Source organism: Acinonyx jubatus, chromosome B2, assembly GCF_027475565.1.
Source record: "Acinonyx jubatus isolate Ajub_Pintada_27869175 chromosome B2, VMU_Ajub_asm_v1.0, whole genome shotgun sequence".
NCBI classification, from domain to species: Eukaryota; Metazoa; Chordata; class Mammalia; order Carnivora; family Felidae; genus Acinonyx; species Acinonyx jubatus.
In genome coordinates this window covers 134351727-134374513 of record NC_069385.1, presented here as the reverse complement: position 1 = coordinate 134374513, position 22787 = coordinate 134351727, and the positions used below count along the sequence as shown (strand labels likewise).

The 22787-nt window shown below is 51.5% G+C and overlaps 1 protein-coding gene across 9 annotated transcripts in view; it reads left to right on the top strand.

The window, feature by feature from the left end:
* GFOD1 (glucose-fructose oxidoreductase domain containing 1) overlaps positions 1–20539 on the top strand; it is a 114435-nt gene extending 93896 nt beyond the window's left edge. For all 9 annotated transcript variants that reach the window (XM_053223173.1, XM_015071377.3, XM_015071378.3 and 6 more), the window contains one exon: positions 19064–20539. In XM_053223173.1, the coding sequence (XP_053079148.1) occupies positions 19120–19983 (864 nt within the window). In that variant the 5' untranslated portion in view covers positions 19064–19119 and the 3' untranslated portion in view covers positions 19984–20539. The remainder of the gene's footprint in view (positions 1–19063) is intronic.
* Positions 20540–22787: the final 2248 nt, after the last annotated feature.

The window sequence follows — 22787 nt, the reverse complement described above, 5'->3', positions numbered from 1 at the left end:
GTGAAAATCCACGATTACACCTCGGTTCTTGTCGTCATGTTTTAGTGCCTAGCAGGCTGCATTTAGAATTGCAACGTAGTATTCAAGGTGAGACACAGATACACAGAGCCAGAATGTGTGGATTCGAATCCCAGCTCTGTCTGTTACTAGCGTCTGAATTTGGTTGGGTTATTGACCCTTCGTGGTGGTCTGTGACTTGGGAAGGGCAGTGACCTCCCAGAGTATTGGGAGGAGTGTAAGTGCACTTTGCCAGGAGTTTGGTACATGGTAATGCTTCAGTGAATCGGTGTTCCTTCTATTCGTCTTCTAACTGGGGTGCATTGAGACTTCAGTGATGATGACAAGCTTTTCTCTGGATGCAACGTTAGTACTAGGAGCATGGGTGAGGGCAGAGGTGGAGGACAGCCCCCTCCCAGAGGGAAGGGGACAAGCCACGTGAGGCCCCTTGGCAGAGGCTGGCTCTCTGCCCTCAGAGGGCCCGAAAGGGGTTGAAGAACTCCCTAGGCGTGGACATCAGTCCTACAACACCCCTCCCACACCAAGCGTGGTTTCTGTCCTTGTTCTCTGTCTCTGGCCCGCCATTAGGGCATCCGCTGTGTCTAAGACATCTGGACATCTCCCCACATACCCGACCCGAGTCCTGGGCAAGTCTGATGAGTTCAGGAGCCCCAGGCCAGCACTGTGCCCACGCGGATCCCTCTCCTGGGAGTCTGGGAGAGTCCTTCATGCAGGAGCTTCTGCAGGATGTATCTGGAGCCATTACTGCCTTGCTGGGACTCTTTCCCCTGAGATGGAGCCTTAAGAGCCTTTACCATCTGTATGTCTGTATCCCAGCCTCCTCCAGGGCCCCACAGTATTACGGAGAAGAGAAAGCATTAAGACTTGGCCCATTTCCTCATCTGTAAAATGGGGCGATGGCCACCTGACCTCACCAAGCAAGCCAAGGGCTTTCCAGTTTCCCAAGCTTTCAACTGGTATTACTGGGGCAAGCACAGACGCAGGTATGCCCAGTTTCCTGGGAGTCTGCCAACTAGGACTCTTTCTTTTTAAAAAGAGTCTGCATTGTTCGCAGATTGTTGCCAAAAAAAAAAAAAAAAAAAATCTCCAGACTCACCACAGCCAGCACCTGGGGCAATGCGACGGGGCAATGCAACAGGACAATGCGACTGGGCAATGCAACTGGTCCCTGCTCCTCCCGGGGAGCAATTTTCCAGCTTTTAGCCTCGGCTGGAAGGGGCTGGCTGAAACTGTCATCAGCTATGCCCAGAGGGCTGTCATGTGGTTCCAGGATGAAAAACTGAGCACAGTCCCTTTAAGAGAGCAGGCCCGGGGAGGGAAGAAGTTGCTGGCTTCTGGGCTGCTCAGGGAAGCCTGGATCTCCGCGTTCTGCGAGGTGCTTTGTAAAACTGCCCCCCGCCGCACCCCCAGCCTCCTCCCTCAGTCTTGCCCATTCCCGAGGTTCTGAGCTCTGTAGACAGGACCCTCCTCCTGGCCATGATGTTAGCACAGATCTGTCAGGATATCAGAGGCAACCAAGGGTGAGGTTTGGTTCTCAGGAAGAAAGGGTTCTACCCTTCCATCACCAGCTGAGCTTTAGTTATTTGCCAGGAGCCGGTAATAAGGTGCACGGCTAAACGTCTCGGGCGCTGCCTTTGCTTCGACGCCCTGTTGCCACGCCTCCCAGCCACCAGGGCCGACAGAAGTCCCTGCCCGGGGTTATGGAGCAAGTCAGCACCCCAGCCAGTGCCTGTGGCTTTTGCATTTTGTGTTCATTCGTGACCGCAGCTAGCATCCAGCCCAGCGATTCCAGACAGAGAGCACTGCCGTAGGCTTGGTTTTTTAGGCTTTCTGGTTTGCTACCGTATCTCAGCAGTAACTTTGTTCATGTAATAGGCTGTTCCTTCCGGCAGACTGCCCTACGTACCACTTGTTTCGTGCTGTCAGCGGTCTTAGAAAGCTGCCAGGGCCACGGGGTGCCTGGGTGGCTCAGTTGGTTAAACATCTGACTTCGGCTCAGGTCATGATCTCACGGTCCGTGAGTTCGAGCCCCGCGTCGGGCTCTGTGCTGACAGCTCGGAGCCTGGAGCCTGCTTCCGATTCTGTGTCTTCCTCTCTCTCTCTCTCTGCCCCTCCCCTGCTCACCCTCTGTCTCTGTCAAAAATAAAATAAAACATCAAAATAAAATTTTTTTTTTTAAAAAGAAAGGTGCCAGGGCCTGATACCAGCCCTGTTTCAAAGATGGTTTTTGCACGTTGAATTGGTGCCAGAGCCAGAGGTAGAACCCATTTTGATTTCAAGTCTTGGTACCTACCCACCCCCCTGCTGTCCGACTTGTTTTGATCTTTCTTTCTTTCTTTCTTTCTTTCTTTCTTTCTTTCTTTCTTTCTTTCCTTCCTTCCTTCCTTCCTTCCTTCCTTCCTTCCTTTTCTTTTCTTTTGAGAGAGAGAGGGCGCAAGTGAGCAAGGGGCAGAGAGAGAGGGAGAGAAGTGGGGTTCCCCTGAAGCGGGGCTCATGTTTACCACCTGATGCACAGTTCATGCTCCCCCCATGGGGGCTCGAACTCACCCGATATGGGGCTTGAACTCATGAACTGTGAGCTCATGACCTGAGCCGAAGTCAGATGCTTAACCAACTGAGCCACCCAGGCGCCCCTATTTTGAATTCTTATAGCTCTAGGAACTGACAGAAGCAGTGTATATTTAGATCCATTGTTGACTTCAGTAGACATTCAGGAGCACTTTTTATGTGTCGGGACAGTTGCCGATACATCATTTCATCCTCGGCATAGCCCTGGGAAGGTGTCGTTATTCCAATTTTATAGATAAGGGAACGGAGTTCCCTCGGCGTCACACACTCCCAAATGCTGGAATTGGAACTTTAATGAGGTCACCTGACCCTCATTCTCCTTCACTTTCCAATAAAGCACGCTGGATCTTAGGCTCCTCTGTTAACGGGCTCTCCGTGGTTCCTCTGGGCTCAAATCGACCTTTTCCGAAAGGGATCCAGAAAGCTTGTAGACCTGTTGTGCTGGAGAAGCATTTCAACGGCCAACATCAGAAACTACCTGACTGATATTAGCGGAAGAGAATTTCTAGAAAGGAGATTAGTTCATCGCAGAAACTTAGGTTGGGGAAGTAGGCTTGGAAAACAAGAGGAACAAAGAAAGGGTGGGCAGCTGGAATGAGTCACGCCAGAGGACCCAGCCAACGTGGATGGCCCCTGTTGCTTTGAATGGTGTTGGCACTGGACTGTAGGTGTCCTCACTGGAGTCACTGCCACAGCAACCCTTGGAAACTGGACATTGCCACTTCCCACTGCCAGTGTGGATTCTCCATACTGTTCCTTTTTTCTGAACCAGACCCAGGCGGGGTCCCTGGTTGGCCAAACCCAGGTGTGTGCCCATTGACTTTTCCCACAGACTGATGGGAAAGCATGCCCCTGGCTTGGCTTCCATAGTGGGGAGAAGTTCTACCTCCCACTAAGACTCACACGGTGAGGAATTTCCCAGATAGAACAGGGGGATTCAGATGTTAGGCGGTCCCTGAAAACTATAAATCTCTACTACCACTACCCACCCCTCCCCCAAACACACTCACCGAATCATAGGTTGCCTGTTTCTTTCTTTCTTTTTTTAAATATTTATTTATTTCTGACACACACACACACACACACACACACACACACACAGTGTGAGTGGGGGGAGGGACGGAGAAAGGGAGACACAATCGGAAGCAGGCTCCGGGCTCTGAGCTGTCGGCACAGAGCCCGATGCGGGGCTCGAACCCACGAGACGTGAGATCATGACCTGAGTCGAAGTCGGACGCTTAACCCAATGAGCCACCCGGGCGGCCCGGTTACCTCTCTGTTTCTAACCGCCACTGCCTTCCCACACCCCCTACACCTTGTCACAGACTCGGTCCAACATGCAGAGGTGATGTAGGTGAAAGTGCTTGGGGGAAGTGGTTTGTTAATGCTTATCCTGACCTCTCATCCGGGAGCCCCCGATCTGGGTTTATTGCTGCTGTCCAGCCCCGTCGACAGGAGCACAGTTAGAACTGAAGACCGTCTCCCAGCTCGTGGGTCCCCCACCGGCCCTGGCTGAGGGATGAGATCCATCGTTCCCTCGTGCCCTGGTCTGCTTTCCTCTCCTGGGCGCCCCACGGAGGTGTTTGTTTCCCTGCAAGGATCTGCACCCGTGGGCCCCACGGGGTGGTGACCGCATGGCCCCGTCTGCTTCTTAGAAGTGAAGTGTGGGGCAGGCGCATTGCCTCCCGGTTCCTTTGGCCGGGTCGGCGGGGCCCCGCGTGCACAGGGCTGTGGCTCTTGCAGGGTCTCCTTGAGTCGGCCGCGGGGACCCTGTGTCCACCGTGACCTGTTTGCCCAGCCGCTCCCCTTCCTTCCTCGCAGGCTTCTTTCGGTTGCCCGCTCACCGCCACAGAAGTGGGGGCCGGGCACCTGTCTTGCAGAGACAGCAGGTGCCCCCGTTCTGCCTTGAGCCTCCAGCCCTCTTGCTCTCCAGCTCTTCCCCCTTCGAGCACTGGTTTTGCCCCCCGCGCCACCTCCGCTGCCTTCCCAAGTCACTTCTGGTCTCAGGGCCGGGGTCCGGTGGGGGCACCCGTGGGGTTTGGCGCTTTTTTATCAACCCATCTGGGAGCGCCCAGGCCCGGGCATTTTATCCTGCTTCTTCCCTTCCCCTTGCAGTGGTTCCGTAGGCGGAAAGTGGAAAACCTCGGGCTTTGGGATCACAGAACCGAGTTGGCAGCGGGGGCCTGTCACACAGCTGTGATCCCGGGCAATCCTAATCTCCCTGAGCCTCGATTACCTATTCCGGACAAACGGGGATAAGGATGCCCGAGTGACGCTTAACTGAGCCAATGGGCAGCCGGGCGCCTAGTAGATCCTTGCATGACGGTTCCCTTCCTCGTGCTCATTCCGGCCCCCAGAGACCCAGACCGCCACCCGGCCCAGCACTGTCCCTATTACGGCTGTCTACAGGGAGCCCTGAATTGGGGACACGATCTCCGTGGTAACAAGGAGACTAATAATAGGTTTTTAAAGCCTAGAGTACCTCTCGGAGGCTCTCTTTTTGATGGAGTAAAAACTACTGAAAGAACACAGAAACAAAGGATGATTGGAAAGGAGTGTCCGTCTACACGTGTCTGAGGTGAATCACTCGAGAATCTTCCTCCTGGCAGGACTTTTTCTCTAGGCTTCACCAGCCAACTGGCGGAAGGTGCTGGTGGAATTTAAGATGACCTTTGCTCCCTGGTGTCTCTCCTGCGATTAGTTCTATGGCCAAAGGGGAATGATCCGGGGTGGGCCTGATGTGATAACAGGACCCCTTTGAAGACAAGAGGAAGTACGAGATATTCCAGCGTGAGAAGGACTCACTTCGAGGAACTATTACGGGCCTGGGTACAGCACAGCACATGAAGAATGCAGGCCCCTCTAGAAGCTGGGCAGCCAGCGAGGAAACCTGCAGAGAAGCTGGGCCCAGAACTCCAAAGCAACGCATTCAGCCAACAGCCTTGTGAAGTTGGAAACGCATTCTTCCCCAGAGGCCTAAGCAGAGACCGAGCTGAGCCTGCCCGACTTCTGATCCAGAGCTCTGAAAGATAATAAATGGGGGTTGGGTTAAGCTATGCGTGTGTGTTCGTGGTGGCAATAGAAAACTAATACAGCCATTAATAGGGGCAGGCGGGGGCTGTGGTCTATGGGTTAGGGTTAGGGTTGGGGGTTAGGGGTTAGGGTTGGGAGTGGTTGATGCACCTGTGGAAGCCACTGTACCACTCCAACTGATTGTTGTCATGGGGAAGAAACCCAATGTTTCTGGATCTCTCCATTGTTTCAGAACGGCCAAAAACTTAGGCAGCATGAAATACAGTATCCTGATTTAAAAAAAATAAAACACATTGCTGGGTAAGTGTGGCTGCGATTCCTTCGCTCGAGAGTTTGTCTTGAATGGAGAGTTTCCTACTTTTTGTTTGAGGAGTTGCCTGAAGTCTCTTGTCTTGCATACTATGTGCACAGTGAGTGAGGATAGGGTTTCTCTGGAAAGCCTTGGCTCAGAAATCGGCAGTTCAGTACTGAGGTTTTGGAGAGGACAACGGAGGGGCTTTGGGAGATGATGTGGGGCTCCCACCCTTTTGGATGTGTGATGGAAATTCACACCATACTTCTATACCATTTCAGGGCCCCGTCCTGCTAGACGGGCGGGTAGGGAACGGAATTATAGTGCAATCCAATAAACTCACCCAACCCGATCATTTACATTTTGAGTAGCTGTCTCTTTTAGATGACCCTGGTGGCCCAGTTATTCGGCATTCTGCCCTTTGCCCTCCCCCACAGCAGAAGGTGGCTGCTCCTATGGGGAAACTGTGGCTTATATGCACCACCTTCATACAGGTGGTGTCCTCTGAATTCTGGCCTGGCAGGGTGTGGAATAGTGGTGCAGGCTCGAGGGGGGCTGGTCCAGGCCACTCCGCAGAATAATGACCACCGAGATGCAGTGGGTGGTATCTGGCTATTTGGGACTAGCATAGCAGGACTCCACTGGTGAGCCCACAGTCCTGGCCCTTTTCCTCTGTCCCCAAGTCCCTGACCACTGCAACCACTATCCAACCCCAGGCCTCTCTGTTCTCCCATGGGCCCTCTCAGTGCCTCCTGCCCCTCACACCGGGGTCTCTGTGTGCCACTTGTAGGTGGCAGGCCTACCTACCTTCTGGAAGGCTTGCCACTGGCCTGGAAGGTCTCTGGTTCCCACACACCTTACCTGCTGTGTCTCAGCCTCTACCCTGGGTCTCCCCTGGGCTGGATAGAAGTGGCAAGCTTTGCTTTTCTCTCCTGGGGAATGCCCAGGCTGGAAGGGGCTGGCTAGTGACCTCCTACTCCGCACGTGTAGGCCACAGTGATGCAGGTGTGTGGGATTTACAGATAAGGAAACCGAAAGTGGACAGTGCTTCAGGAGTGCTGTCCCTGCTGTCATGGGCTCAGCGGTTAGATGACAGAATGCCCCTGAAACCATCTGAGAAAATCTGACTACTGGTAGGGATTCCTCTGCAACAGGCAATTTCAGACAACAAGCCTAAATAGTGGGAGGAAGTCCGTACAAAGTGCTCGTTGCTGCGGGGGGTGGGGGGCGCCCGGGTGGCTCAGTCGGTGAAGCATCCGACTTTTGGCTCAGGTTGTGATCTTGCGGTCGTGAGTTGGAGCCCTGCCTCAGGCTCTGTGCTGACAGCTCGGGGCCTGCAGCCTGCTTCGGGTTCTGTGTCTCCCTCTGTCTCTGCCCCTCCCCCGCTCACACTCTGTCTGTCTCCGAAAAAGGAATAAACCTTTAAAAACTTAAAAAAAAAAAAAGCATTTGAGGGGCGCCTGGGTGGCTAAGCGTACAGTTTCAGCTCAGGTCGTGATCTCACGGTCCGTGGGTTCGTGCCCTGCCTCAGGCTCTCTGCTGGCAGCTCGGGGCCTGCTTGGGATTCTCTCTTCCCCTCTCTCTCTGCACCGCCCCCACCTACGTGCTGCATGCTCGCGCTCTCACTCTTTCAGAAATAAACATTCAACAAAGCACTTCAAGATTGAGTTCAGTTCAATATCAAGTCCCATCAGTATCAGCTGTGCTGATTTCCTTTCCGTGGCTGTTCCCCCCCTTTCAGAGCCCACTGGCGGCATCAGGGGCCTTGACAAAAGGAAGGGAATGTGGGTCACCATGACCCATTTCCATCTCAAGTTTGAAATTAATCGTGGTGCTCTGGGGACTTTGGGCTGTCATCCAGCTGAACAGCAGGCACCCCCACTCCCAGCGCCCTGGTTTTTGATGCTCACCAAGGTCAGTTATGCGGTCCCCCTTGGAGTCCCCCCCCCCCCCCCGCTGAAGCACTGGCATTGCACACAAGTGCACAGGCACGCATCAGGGAAGCGGATGTCATCTCTGGGTGTCATATACAATTTAGATATGAGAGGAACTGAGCCAGCCGTAAGCCGGCGGGGCTAAGGCAGTTGGAGTAAGAAAGCTAAGACCAGGTTTGCTCGAAGGCTGGCAATCTGGGCTCAGAGCCCAACTCTACCGCTCACCGAACTGTGGAGGGCGGGCTAGTGGTTACCCTCTCAGAGGCTGTTTCCACATGTGTGAGACGGGGGCTGTCTGAGGACCTGCTTCATGGAGTTGTGTACAATAAAAAATGCAAGTGTGTGTGTAAAATGCTCAGCCTCTTCTGGCACAAGCGCTTGGGAGACGGTTGTTGCTATTTTAAATTATGTCATTACTATTGTGAAGAGGTCAGATCAGTGGTTTGAGTTGGGACGTTGTTCAGGGAATTGAAGAGGAGGGATTTCTCCAAAGGGGCCGTCCTCCCAATTTATATGGAAGAAGGGCCAGAGGGCACAGAGTGGGGTTTGGACAAGTCCTTTCTGCTAGTGCTGAAAGAAACATTGTGAGTGTGTGTGTGTGTGTGTGTGTGCGCGCTCGTGTGTTGGGGAGGGGGGTGGAGAGGCAGAAGATACCAAGCCCAGGGGAATTAAGGAAGGGAGGGACAGAGCTGGGACAGAGCTGGTCTAAATGCAGTGTTGCAGGGAGGGGCGCCTGGGGGGCTCAGTCGGCTGAGGGTCTGACTTCGGCTGAGGGTCTGACTTCGGCTCAGGTCATGATCTCGTGGTCTGTGAGTTCGAGCCCCCCCATCAGGCCCTGTGCTGACAGCTCAGAGCCTGGAGCCTGTTTCAGATTCTGTGTCTCGCTCTCTCTCTGCCCTTCCCCCACTCATGCTCTGTCTGTCTGTCTCTCTCTCTGCAAAAGTAAATAAACTTAAAAAAAAGAGAAAAAATTTAAAATAAAAAAAAATAAATACAGTGTTGCAGGGAGTGAAACTGACCAGGAGCAGGGAAGGAATGGTTACAAAGTAGCCCGCTGTGTTCAGATACCTCCTTCTGTGAAACCCAGAGATTTGTCTTTGCCCTGTCTTTGTTTTTTCTTTCAGCCTGCACTTCAGTTCTGCTTGATCTCCTTTCAATCATAAACTCTTTACCACACTAAAGAACCTCTCCCTCAGAAAATGAAACATCAAGATATATGCATAGACACAACTTCCAATTTTAGCGGTTTCTCAGATCCTAGGTTAAACGCTCCTATTTTCAACTATTTTCTAAATGGGGCCCACAGCTTCTGAATATTCATTCAGGTAAACTCTTACACATACTTCAGAACCCTGCTCAAATGTCCCCTCTTAAACAGAGGTTTCTACCATGCCCAGATCAGTTGGGCAGCCCTTCTTCGCACTCTCATTGTTTATCCCTATATTAGATCCCATAATCTATGAAATACTGTAATTACTCATTTCTGGTTGGTCTTCTCTACTAGACTGGGAGCTCGTATTCAGCTATCTTACTCAGGTTTGTTTTTTTTGTATCCCTTTTTTAAATTTTTATTTAGAGAGAGGGAGAGAAAAAACGAGTGGGGAGGGGCAGAGAGAGGGAGAAAGAATCCCAAGCAGGCTCTGCACGGCAGAGAGCCCGACGCAGGGCTCGATCTCGCGAACCATGAGATCTTGGTAGAAACCAAGAGTCAGACACCCCACCGACTGAGCTGCCCAGGAGCCCCATAGCCTACTCATTTTTCAGTCCCAGTGCCTAGCACAGAAATGGTGACAGAATGGAGTACAAATGAAGATCATGAGTTCCGGCTTGAGTTGCAGAGAAGTCTTCTCTACCTTCTGTGAATGGGAGAAAAGAATGGGAAGCTGTATGTGGTGGAGTTTCTTGTGGGAGTTCTGCCAGCCTGCAGCCCCAACAGCCACTTTGGCTCTCAGAAGATAAGGAATTGTCAACACGAGTGGAGTAATTGGGGAGATCTGGTGGGAAAGTCGCCTTGGCCTCGTAGATTTCCCCCATCGATTAGATAAGGGAGTGTGTAATTGGCAGGGTGCTGGAAGGAAGCATGATTCTGCTCGGGAATGGCTCTGGTCCCTGGGTGGCCGGGTGACAGCGATACTCCAGGTACCCAGGGATGACCTACCTGATCAAGGGCAGGAGAGGATAGCTGCTCTTCGGACGGCAGACGGCACCTGTCTTTTTCCCTAGAGGTGTCGGGGAAGTCCCTTGCGCCTGCTCCTTTCTGGGGCCCATCTGGATGGAGCGTCAGCCCCCACAAAAGCTCTGGTCTCTGGCAAGAGATGTGGCTTGGAGACTTCGAGCTTGGAGGGCAGGGGCCCAGCTGCCGGAAGGCACCTTGGGGTCTACTGGTTGGAAACTCCTTCTCTGCGGCACTAACCCTTGGTGAGGGCCGTGGATACTGTGCTGTGGCTCATTTACCGAGAACACACTCAGCAGGCTTGGGAGGGGGCCGATCTCCCGTTTCCCCATGAGAGATCTCAGGAGGGCAGTAAAGCTCCTTCTGAAATGATTTCGTTTAAAAGCTTCTGACAAAGAGCCAGCACACTGCCTTCCACATTGCGCCTTCACCCTCCAGAATTCTCCCGCTGATCTCCTTTCCTCCCCTACCTCAGCTCCGCGACAGAGGTGGGAAGGTATTAGTTCCACCATTTTATGGATGGGGAGATCTCGCTTTATTTGCTGATGTGGGGGTGGGGTGGGGTGGGGAGAAGGGGTTGCTTGAAAAGTGGAGTTTGTTCCGGCCCCAAGGCTCTCAACTGCAGGGGCAGACAACATTCCCCATCTTCCCCAAACTTCTAAAGTTTTTCGGCTGGCTAAATAATTAGGTTGACATAAGACAGATTAAGAGGAGAAAAACGAGCTTCTTATGGATGAGAGCCCCATAAAAATAGGGGACTCCCTGGCAGGCAGGTAGTCGAGGCTGAGAGATCATAACCAAGCTAAGGAGAAGAGGGGAGAGGTGTGGGGCTTGGGAGGAGAGGAGGAAGACATTTCACAGGAAGATGAGAGGGACAAATAGTTGGTAAATATTCTCCAGGCCATGCAGATAAGTCTTTCCGATATAAAAAGCTATCTTTGGTAACAGCTCTCTTCCTGGTACAGCCACCCCCGCCCCCATCTAAATTCTTTCAGGTAGTTAAGGGGAAGGTAAAAAGCTCTTCTTGAGTCCGCTGAGCCCTGATTGTCTTTAATCTCGAAATAATGCACATGCCAGAGCGGCCCATTCTAGGGTGACGTATTTTGCTCCCGTCAATCCCCGAAAGACCCAACTTAGGCTCTTTGTGTCCACACGAGAGGATAAATGGTCTCCGTGGAGGCAGGCTATGAAGACTTACCCAGAATGCCAGGGCAGTCCTGATGTGCTGTCTGCCACCCGCCCTGAGTCGTACTTCACCGCCTTGACAAAGGTGGTAAGATTCCAAGACATCCATTTCTGGGTGCAGGGGCAGATCCCTCGGTGGAGAGAGCTGAGCCTGCGGTGGTGGTGTAATGGCTCAGGTCACGTCCCCGGGGGAGTTAGCAGCGGGGTGACCACATCCACCGTAGTCCCCAGATGCCCAGAAAGGTCCTGTTGTTCCTCTGTGGGCATAACTGAAGCTCTCCAACTGCTTGGGAAATGCTTGGGGCTTGGCGAAGCACAACGCACTCTTTCTTTCTCACGGCGTACTTTTTCCTGCTCTCCATGTTGCACGGCCTGTTTATTTGGAGTGAAACTGAATCCATATGTTTGGGGGCCTGGATTGTCTTGATCCTCTGCGGCGCGATTTTCTTGAAGATTGTTCGGGGCCCCGGGGGGACGCCTGGGTGGCTCAGTCAGATAAGCGTCCGACTTCGGCTCAGGTCATGATCTCGAAGTTTGTGAGTTCGAGCCCCGCGTGGAGGTCTCTGCTGTCAGCGTTGAGCCTGCTTCAGATCCTTTGTCTCCCTCTCTCTCTGCCCCTCCCTGCTCGCTCATACACACTCTCTCTTTCCCTCTCACTGAAAAATAGACATTAAAAAAAAGATTGTTTGGGGTCCCCAAGTTTTGGATATTTTGCCTTGGAAGGAGGATACCACATCTTGCCGCAAGATAGTATAAACTCCTAAGGGAATGTGTTTCCATGGCTCCGGGAAGGATGTGTGGATACAGGTGGGAGAGATGGCCTTCCCGTCCTTTAGGTAAAGCTGTCTTCCCAGGAGTGAGAAAGCACACACTATCCTCTGAGGGTCTGCAAAGCAGAGATGAGGGTTATATTCTTCCCCTCGTGGTTCCCCATTGGGAATCAGCCGTGGCTCTTTGGGGGGCCAGCATATGGAGGGGCCTCCGGTCTCTCCCCGAGCTCCTTCCCTTGAGAAACGGACTCTCTCAACCCCTGTTGGCCTGGTGTTGTCTCTGTACCTTCATATCAAAGGAACGTCAGAGTCCCGTGCTCAGGGAGGCATACAGATTTGGCCCCAACCTTGTTGTTTCCTTTTCAGCACAAAACAGAGAAGGGCTTTTCTCCAAAGAGCCTATTCTAGCACTTTCTCGGGGGTGGCAGGAAAGGCATTGTGCTAAGACACCTGAAAATCACAAAGACACTGAAGACCTGTGGTATTTTCTGGACAGCCAGACCAAAGGCCAGGCTGACAGGCGACTTGGAAGGTAGGCATTTATCTGCTCTCCTTGGAAGAAATCCCAGCATCTATTTGGTGGCATCTGATGCAGCCAGGACTGTGAGGTGTGTTAATTCTATGCCCTGGCAGTATAAGTGTCCTTTATGCTGCATGTGATTTTGGGGGTGAGGGGGTTCTCTGTGCCACACTGATATACTTACACACACACACACACACACACACACACACACACACACACACAGTGTATGATGACTGGAAATCTCCAGTTAGAATCATATTTCTTTAAGTACAAACTTTCAGCTATACGATGAATAAAGTCTCAGGATCTTTTTTTTTTTCTTTCTAATGTTTATTTATTTTTGAGAGAGACAGAGAGTATGAGTTGGGGAGGGGCAGAGAGAGGGAGACACAGAATCCGAAGCAGGCTCCAGGCCCTGAGCTGAAGCACAGAGCCCGACACGGGGCTCGAACTCAAGAACTACGAGATCATGACCTGAGCTGAAGTCGGATGCTTATCTGACTGAGCCACCCAGGCGCCCCTTTAATTAAAAAAAAAAAATTTTTTTAATGTTTTTATTCATTTTTAAGAATGAACAGGGGAGGGGCAGAGAGAGAGGGAGACACAATCTGAAGCAGGCTCCAGGCTCTGAGCTGTCAGCACAGAACCCGACATGGGGCCCAGACCCAAGAACCTCAAGATTATGACCTGAGCCAAAGTCCAACGCTTAACCAACTGAGCCACCCAGGCACCCCTGAGGATCTTAGGTAAACATGATTATATCTGATAGCATTGTACTGTATAATTGAAATTTGCCAAGAGGGTAGAACCTACGTGTTCTCTCGCACACGAGAGAAACACGAGGTTCATTAAACCGATGGTAGAAATACTTTCACAATGCATACATACATCAAATAACCATGATGTCTCCTTTAAATATCTTACAATTTCGTATGTCAATTGTACCTCAAGTAAGCTGAAATAAAGCAAAAATTAGAAAAATCAGATAAGCAAACAACAAAGAATAGACTTATATTTCTTTAGCTTAAGCCCTCTGTTCTTGTTAAACTGCCAAGAACATTGGAGCTTCAGGTTCTGGGCATTTTGGTGGGGAGACTCTGGGAACCGGAGGAGTTGGGGGGTCCAGAGTGTGCTTTGCAGAAGCCCCACCAAGAGGTAGAGTTGAGGGAAGAGTGTCCAGGATAGAGAGAAAACAAACTTCACAAATCAGTAAGGGGCCTGCTTGCTCTGCATTTTGGGTTTCTTTTCTTTTTTCTTTTCCTTCTCTTCCTTCTCCTCCTCCTCCTCCTCCTCCTCCTCCTCCTCCTCCTCCTCCTCCTCCTCCTCCTCCTCCTCCTCTTCTTCTTCTTCTTCTTCTTCTTCTTCTTCTTCTTCTTCTTCTTCTTCCTCTTCCTCCCCCTCCTCCTCCTCCTCCTCTTCTCCTCCTCCTCCTCCTCCTCCTCCTCCTCCTCCTCCTCCTCCTCCTCCTCTTCTTCTTCTTCTTCTTCTTCTTCTTCTTCTTCTTCTTCTTCCTCTTCCTCCCCCTCCTCCTCCTCCTCTTCTCCTCCTCCTCCTCCTCCTCCTCCTCCTCCTCCTCCTCTTTCCTCCTTCTTCTCTTTCTTCTTCTCCTTCTCCTTTTTTTCTTGAGAGAGAGAGAGAGAGACAGAAAGGAAGAATCCTAAGCAGGCTCCACACTCAGCATGGAGCCTGATGCGGGGCTCCATCCCACAACCCCCGGGATCATGACCTGAGCCCAAATCAAGACTTGGTTGCTCAAACAGCTGAGCCACCCTGGCGCCCCTTGGGTTTCTTTTAAAACTGGAAGTTGGGGCGCCTGGGTGGCGCAGTCGGTTAAGCGTCCGACTTCAGCCAGGTCACAATCTCGCGGTCCGTGAGTTCGAGCCCCGCGTCAGGCTCTGGGCTGATGGCTCGGAGCCTGGAGCCTGCTTCCGATTCTGTGTCTCCCTCTCTCTCTGCCCCTCCCCTGTTCATGCTCTGTCTCTCTCTGTCCCAAAAATAAATAAAAAACGTTGAAAAAAAAATTTAAAACTGGAAGCATTATCTTGTTTGTAAACAATATGTCCTAACGCCTTCAAGAAGTTATTGTACAAGGGCACCCGGCTCACATGGGCTCTTGATCTCGGGGTCGTGAGTTCGATCCCCACGTTGGGTGTAGAGCCTACTAAAAAAAAATTAAAGACATACATAACATTTATTCATACGTAAATACTTTAAAAATAGGAAGTGATTGTACAGTTTATGATGGAGATGCCTGCTCTGGGAACCCGAGAAGACTGTGCATGGGCTCACCGTGTGGGTGCGGTTTGAACTGCATCTTCTGGAGAGAGTCCATAGCTTCCGTGAGAATCAGAGAGTCCTGAGGAGGCGGAGCCAGGAGACCTGGCCTGAGTCTCTGAAGCATTCACAGTTCAGGGTCAGTGGCGCCTTTACCCCCGTCCCCCCACCCCCAGGGCCCAGGCACTGAGACAGACCGGCCTGCTCTAGGACCCGGCTGCCCATCCCAGTCTTCGAAAGGCCCTTCTGCCATCATGTGAGCCCCATCCTTCAAAAGGCTTCGTGCCTCCTTTGGGCTTAGGAAAGAAAAGCTAACAGTTGTTCTGGCCATCAGAGTAGACCCTTAGAAAAATACAGAGAAATGTAGCGAAGGAAATAAAAATCAGTCATAATCCTTTTAACGAATTTTGAGGTGTTCCCTTCCAGGTTTTCTCCTTTCCTTTTGTGCGTTTTTTTTTTAATGTTTATTTATTTATTTGGGGGGAGAGAGAGAGTGGGGAGAGGGCAGAGAGAGAGAGAGAGAGAGAGAGAGAGAGAGAGAGAATCCCAAGCAGGCTCTGTGCTGTCAGACCCCGATGCGGGGCTTGAACCCACAAACCATGAGATCGTGACCTGAGCCGAAGTCGGACCCTTAACCGACTAAGCCACCCAGACGCCCCTCTTGTGTAGTTTTTAAGAGAGAGTTGAGATCACAGCGTGTCTATGAATAGAGCCCTTTTCACTTAACATTACATCATAATCCTCTTGCTTGCCATTAAAAAGCCTTCATTAGCATCGCATTCAGCGGCTTAACAACGTTCTGTTGTACGTCCATCCTAGAACTAACACCCCCATTCTTCTCACGTTGGGCATTTGCATCGTTCCTAGCTTTTTGCTCTAATAAATAATTCAGTGAGAAGCCTCTTTGGGCAAGAGGCCGTGCTTACGTTTGAGATCATTTCTCTATGATAGATTTCTAGAAGTCTCTTGTGCGTCGTGAGGATACCAGGAGTTAAGATGTTGCTGAGACCTGCCCGCGAAGCCCGGATGTTGCTGAAGACCACGGGTGGTGAGGCCAGGCCAGGCCTCAAGTTTGCTGGGTTCCTGCCCGGAGCTCAACGCGCCTCTAGGTGCCGTGGGCGTGGAGTGGAGACTTAAGAAGTCAGAACCAGTCTTTATCTCTGAGAATGTGGTTGTGTGGTGTGGACTCACAGCACACAGAAATAGCCTCAAGGAAGAGGTCCTGTGTCTCAGATCCTTGGGGCAGCCAGGCACGAGTTTCAGACCCCAATAGGGGCTTTTGGTGTGTATTTACCTGGCATTTTCTGGAAAAGGAGCTTTCATCACCTCAGAATCTTCCATCTGTAGAGCTGTGAAACCTTACCCACTTAGTGACGGTTTGGGGTGTGCGGATGGGAAGTAAAATGAATTTTTTCCATTTATTTTTTCTTTTACTGTTTCTATGGTTTTTTTTTTATAATAGAAAAAATACGGTAAACTTCTCATGTGCCATTAAGATGACCGAAAGAGCATCCTGAGAAGATGACCGTCTTGGGTGGGGGGGGGGGGGGCGCCTGGGTGACTCAGTTGGTTAAGTTGGTCTGACTCTTGGTTTCGGCTCAGGTCATGATCTTGCGGTTTGTGGGTCCGAGCCCGGCATCAGGCTCTGTGCTGACAGCTTCGGGTTCTGTGTCTCCCTCTCTCTCTGCCCTTCCCCCCACTTGCACTCTGTCTCTCTCTCTGTGTCTCTCTCTCTCTCTCAAAAATAAATAAGTATTAAAAAAAAAAAGGGTCCTGGCTAGGGCGACCTTGAGGTTAGGGTGCAGGAGAGGCCAGCGACCTACCAATCCGCTCGCATATAAATCTGCTCCTGCCAGCACAAGCCACTGTTACGTGAGCCTGCTGCCTACAGGATCGTGTTATCAGAACATGATGTGTTGTCAGCGTGTGGCATTTTTGGTAATACCCACCAGTGTTTTCTCATCCCTGTGCCAAAGCCTCAGCCCTCAACTGGTTGCTAAGAGTTAAAGGAGCTTCTTACTGGTCGTTCCTGGTCATCCGAAGAGCCAGCCAGCTCTGCCAACATGGAAAAGCCAAGGAGACTTTTCCAACATGGAAAAGTCAAGTGGTCACTGCGTGGCTTCCGGCCCTTTCCCTGCGGGGCCAGAATAAAACGTGCATGTAGAAATGGACAGCCATCACGCATATTTATTTTCTACAACCTGTTCTGACCACGTCTGTCGTTTGGCCATGAGAGCCACGTTCTAGGGTGCGGGCTTGTCCGGGCATCTCCACTGGACGGACGCCTACAGTTGCAGGACTTCCACAGAACCCGATCTCAGTTCAGCTTGTCGTTAGAGTTCATGGATTCTGTCAGGTTGAGTGCCAACAGCCAGGACAGCTGTGTCTCATTGCTCCGTTTCCCTTGTGGATGTCCCCTGTCTGTGGGATATCCCCTGTCTGGAGAGTACAGGTCTCTACTGGAAGGGTCTGTGTGCAGAGCATCTTCCACTTGACTGCTTCTATAGGTTTAGCTGACTTATTTTTCTTCCCTTGACTCTTGGCTTCTACTGAATAAATCCCTTTCCCACTGATTGCCACTCTCCTTTCCTTTGATCTTTTGTTTTCTCCAGACCCAGAATTACTTAGTCTCCCAAAGGGCTTGAATCTACCTGTAATTTTTGCACCCATTACAGTCATCATATCAAGCCTCATTGTTATTTGGCCCCAGATGCATTGGCCAAAAGCACGGAACCCCACCATGAGACAGATGACAGGAACCGGCCACTGCATACCCCTCAGATCCAGGGACTATCCACTCCCCCCCGCCCCCCCCCCCCCCCGGTAAAGAGCAGAAAAACCTCAACAAACGTATGTCTGACCACTGCCAGCCCTAATCCATAATGCAAAAGAAACAAGCAGGTAACTTTCAAAATGTAATCCTTTGTTGGTGGTTGTAGGAGAGAGAGCTAAATGTTTAGACCTTCAGAGGATATCATTAAGAAATTCTTCCTCATATTTAATCAGACTTGCCTTGGCTATGACTTAAGCTTACATATTCCGGTCCTGTCCAGACAGAGACACTCTTCTCTTCCCTACGTATGATATTTCTAATAATACATTTTTTAAAGTTTTCATTTATTTATTTTTGAAAGAGAAAGCATGAATGGGAGAGGGACAGAGAGAGAGGGAGAGAGAGAGAATCCCAAGCAGGCTCCACACTGTCAGCACAGAGACTAATGCGGGGCTCAAACCCACAAACCATGAGATCATGACCTGAGCCGAACTTGGGGACATTTATGCGACTAAGCCTCCCAGGCGCCCCTCTAGTGACACATTTTTAATAAATTATATTTTATAAACTAAAGCTGTAAAACAGTTCATAGGTAGATAATTTTAATAAAACATGTAAGATGATCTTGTATACTTCAATAGGACTTATATTTAAATATTTTATTTTAAAAAATTTTAATGTGTATTTATTTTTGAGAGAGAAAGAGACAGGGTGTGAATGGGTTGGGGGAAGAAGGAGAGGGAGACACAGAATCTTAAGCAGACTCCAGACTCTGAGCTGTCAGCACAGAGCCCCACAAACTGTGAGATCATGACCTGGGCTGAAGTCACTTAACCCACTGAGCCACCCAGGTGCCCCTATTTAAATAGTTTAGATTTATCAGTATTTTACAAGGAACATATGTTTGTATATAAAATGTCCTAGACTTCTAGACACAAAGCATGAAATGAGGTGTTTTATATTCTATATTGACGTATATCGAAAAATCTCTCTGGGGCGCCTGGGTGACTCAGGGGGTTAAGCCTCCGACCTCTGCTCAGATCACGATCGCCCGGTTTGGGGGCCCAAGCCCTATGTCGGGCTCTGTGCTGACAGCTCAGAGCCTGGAGCCTGCTCCCCATTGTGTGTCTCCCTCCCTCCCTCTCTCTCTCTCTCTCTCTCTGCCCCTCCCCGACTCACACTCTCTCTCTCCCAAAATAAATAAACATTAAAAAAAAATCTCCAAAATAGAGCCTATTTAAATATATTAAAATAAGCTAATATTTAGTTGATTTAATTTGGCTTCATACTGAAGGAATTCGACTTAAATATTTAACTATACTGTAGAGTAGATCTTAAACATACCTTAGGTTCTATTACTTTTGCCTAAATAACTGGCGCTATGGGCTCTTTTCAACTGGAAAGCGGGGATCAGGTCAGGTCTGGCGCGCTCTCTGCAAGGTTAGCATCCGGGGGCCACAGCGCCCCCTACCGCCGCGCACGCCCGCGCCCTCACGGCTGTTTTTGCTCCCGCCCCGCAGGCATCGGCAAGAACGTCATCTGCGACCGCACGGCCACGCCGCTGGACGCCTTCCGCATGATGTCGGCCGCCCACTACTACCCCAAGCTCATGAGCATCATGGGCAACGTGCTGCGCTTCCTGCCGGCCTTCGTGCGCATGAAGCAGCTCATTGAGGAGGGCTACGTGGGGGAGCTGCTGGTGTGTGAGGTGCAGGTGCACGGCGGCAGCCTGCTGGGCAAGAAATACAACTGGAGCTGCGACGACCTGATGGGCGGGGGCGGCCTGCACTCGGTGGGCACCTACATCATCGACCTGCTCACCTTCCTGACCGGCCAGAAGGCCGTCAAGGTCCACGGGCTGCTCAAGACCTTCGTCAAGCAGACGGACCACATCAAGGGCATCCGCCAGATCACCAGCGACGACTTCTGCACCTTCCAGATGGTGCTGGAGGGCGGCGTGTGCTGCACCGTCACCCTCAACTTCAACGTGCCGGGCGAGTTCAAGCAGGACGTGACCGTGGTGGGCTCGGCCGGGCGCCTCCTGGCGGTGGGCACGGACCTGTACGGGCAGCGCAACAGCGCCCCCGAGCAGGAGCTGCTGCTACAGGACGCCACGCCCGTCAGCAACTCCCTGCTGCCCGAGAAGGCCTTCAGCGACATCCCCGCGCCCTACCTGCGCGGCACCATCAAGATGATGCAGGCCGTGCGCCAGGCCTTCCAGGACCAGGACGACCGGCGCACGTGGGACGGGCGGCCGCTCACCATGGCCGCCACCTTCGACGACTGCCTGTACGCCCTGTGCGTGGTGGACACCATCAAGAGGTCCAGCCAGACGGGCGAGTGGCAGAACATTGCCATTATGACGGAGGAGCCCGAGCTGAGCCCCGCCTACCTGATCAGCGAGGCCATGCGCCGGAGCAGGATGTCCCTGTACTGTTAGCACGGACTGGGGGACCCAGGGGGACTCAGGTCTTCAGCATGGAGCCCGGAGAGGGGGAGGGCGTGCTGGGGCAGAGGTGGCCGCGAGGAGTGCGGGGGCGGGAAGGCGGAGGGGCAGGGTGAGTTAAGCGGCGCCTGGGAAGGTGAACCCCCAGCCTGGGTGAGGGGCACCTAATAAGACTGTCGCTGGCCGAGCCAACAGCCCGGGAGTGTTCAGGGGGCCTGTTCTTCCCGAGATCACCCCTGCGGGGCGTTTGCATGAGGAGGAGGTGGCTTAGCCTCTGTGGCCCCCTTACCATGAGAAGCAAAGAGGGGGTGCTTTCCTCCTCCCTCAGCCCTCCCCTACCCATTGGCCAACTTGGCAAGCCAAATGCTCCTGCGACCCAGGGGCCAGCTCGGTGGGTGCCGGCTTCCCGGCCACCTGCCTCTCGCGGGAGAAGGCAAGTGCTTCACCCGTCCGCAGAAGCCTGTTAGTCTGGGGGGAGGCGGGGGTGCAGTGGGCCAATGAGAAAGCTCAAGTTCCGGAAGGCCACTTAAAATATCTGTAGGAAAGACTACTTGGTAGCAGAGCGAACAGTGTGCTTGATTGATTGGTCATCCTCATAGGAAGCGGGAGGGTGTGTCTTCCTAATCGGTACCTTGCCCTGCGCCCCGCCCCCAGATGGGATAAGGGAGAGCCTGGAATAGCAAGTAAGCCCAGAGGAGAGCACCAGAACGCAGGCTGCGTGGAAGCAGAGTAGGCCGAGAATAAACAATAGCCCTTTGGGTTTGGCATCAATTACAAAGCGGCGGGGAGCTGCCTTTAATCCTGTTTCCGGTGGGGTAGAACTAAGTGTAAAGGGATGTGGCGCTCAAGTGTCCTCTCGGTGGCTCTCCAGTCAAGGGCACAGCCTGAATGGGTCAGACTACCAGCTCCCGAGCCGCCCTCGCATGCTGCGGGCCCCATTTGTTGCAGTGGGGTTGTCCCAGCAGATGGGAAAGGGAGCCAGCCCTTGGCGGGCTTTGGTCTCCAACATCCGTGTCTCCTACCAAGCCGGTGGAGGACTTTTAGGAGATTCACCCGGCTTTGTGAATTTAAAAGGGAAGCCTTCAGTTCCACGCAGATATAATTGTCTTCCCTTAAAAAGAAAAAAGAAAATGTCAAGGGTGTTTTCCTTAGCTTTGACCTTTGCTTTCAGGATTCTGACACCTGCAAGTTTTTGAATGGGTATTAAAACAGAAGGACAATTAAGGAACACCACTTTCAGTGTTTCTAATATGGGGTGTTAGAGCCACGGAGGGGTATATTCACGTAGGGTTGAGAAGGGTCACGTTGGGGGGAAAAACGTATTTTTCCCCTCCTTGGTCTCTTGTCTCCCTTGTCACGCCCTGATTACAGAGAGCTATTACCAGAGATGGCAGACGGCTGCAGGCTTGGAGTGGGGTAGTTGCAAAGGGGAACTGTTAGAGATGCACACACACACACACACACACACACACACACACACACACACACACAAGGGTTTGTCAGTCCTCACCACCACCAAATGTCGCTGAAATAGCTCTTAAAAATTCAGACCTCTCTCTTGAAAGAAACACCAAGTCAAACATTTTGAAACTGGGAAATTATCCTTAATCCTTCACCCCCCCCCCCCCCCCCATTAGACACTTGTCAGGGTTGACTGGGGAAGACGAGAACTTCTGAATCTCCATAGCTTTTGTTCACAGGTCACGGAAAGCCAACGGTTGCCTTTGGCACACACCTGAGGTTTAGACGTCTTTTCAGATGACTGGCAGTAGGGGTAGAAGGGAATTTAAGGGGCCGAGAGCCCCCCCCCCCCCCCCCCCGCCCCAGGCTCTGAGGAGGCAGAATCTGGAAATGAACAGTATATATAGTCCATTGTATGCTCCATTCTCCTCCCAGGGTCAATACACTGTGATGCCCAGGCTGCCTGGGGGGTGCTTGGTGGGCATGTCCAAACACCGCAGGAATGTTGGGCCATTTTCCAGCCCAGTGAGGAAGGATTGCCTTCCCCAGAAGAGTCACCCCACTGCTGCAACACGGCTAGGTGAGTCAGCCGGAACCCTCCAGGGTATGTTATGGTCCCTGACATCATTACTTCGTGGTGAGCATGCTGGCTTTCGTAGCTACCAACTCAAAACCAGAGATTTGGTAGCATGGATGTGCCCCAGTAATAGTGGGAGCAGACAGCCGTGCCGTGGACTCTGTCGGTTCAGGTTCTCTTAAATTGCCTTCTGGAGAAATAACTTTTGTAGGAACTGAGTGGAAAGAATTTTTTTTTTCCTATCTAGCCTGAAAGGCTGTGATTAAAGATGAAGGGAAAGAAAACTTAGATTAAACTCTATGGGTCTCATTTTTCTAAGTCGTTTATAATCTAAGTAGGGATATTCCAGGGGGTTTAATTTTATGTTTCTGTACTTAACCCAAAGACTTGGGAAGTTGTTTTTATTTTCTTCCAAAGGCCTCTGAGTCCTGTGATAAATAGTGTCTAAAACACAGATTCTTGTTTGAGGCTAGGGGATATAAAAAGAATATATATTCTTTAACAGAAGCATGAAAAATATTTTAGTGAGTGTTCTCAAATCCTACCTACTGAAATGCATGTTGCAGGTAGATACAGGAACGAGAGGAAGAAAAGACCTAGGTAGGTCATTTTTTAAATATAAAAATTCCCGGAGATGAATTTAAGATATTTCTTTCGTGCTCCTTTTACCCCCGAACTACCACTTGGCAAACCTCGATTGCGAGCCGCAGCGGGCAGCTGAGATCTCAAGCTCCCCACAGGGCTCGCTGGGGCCAAGCCC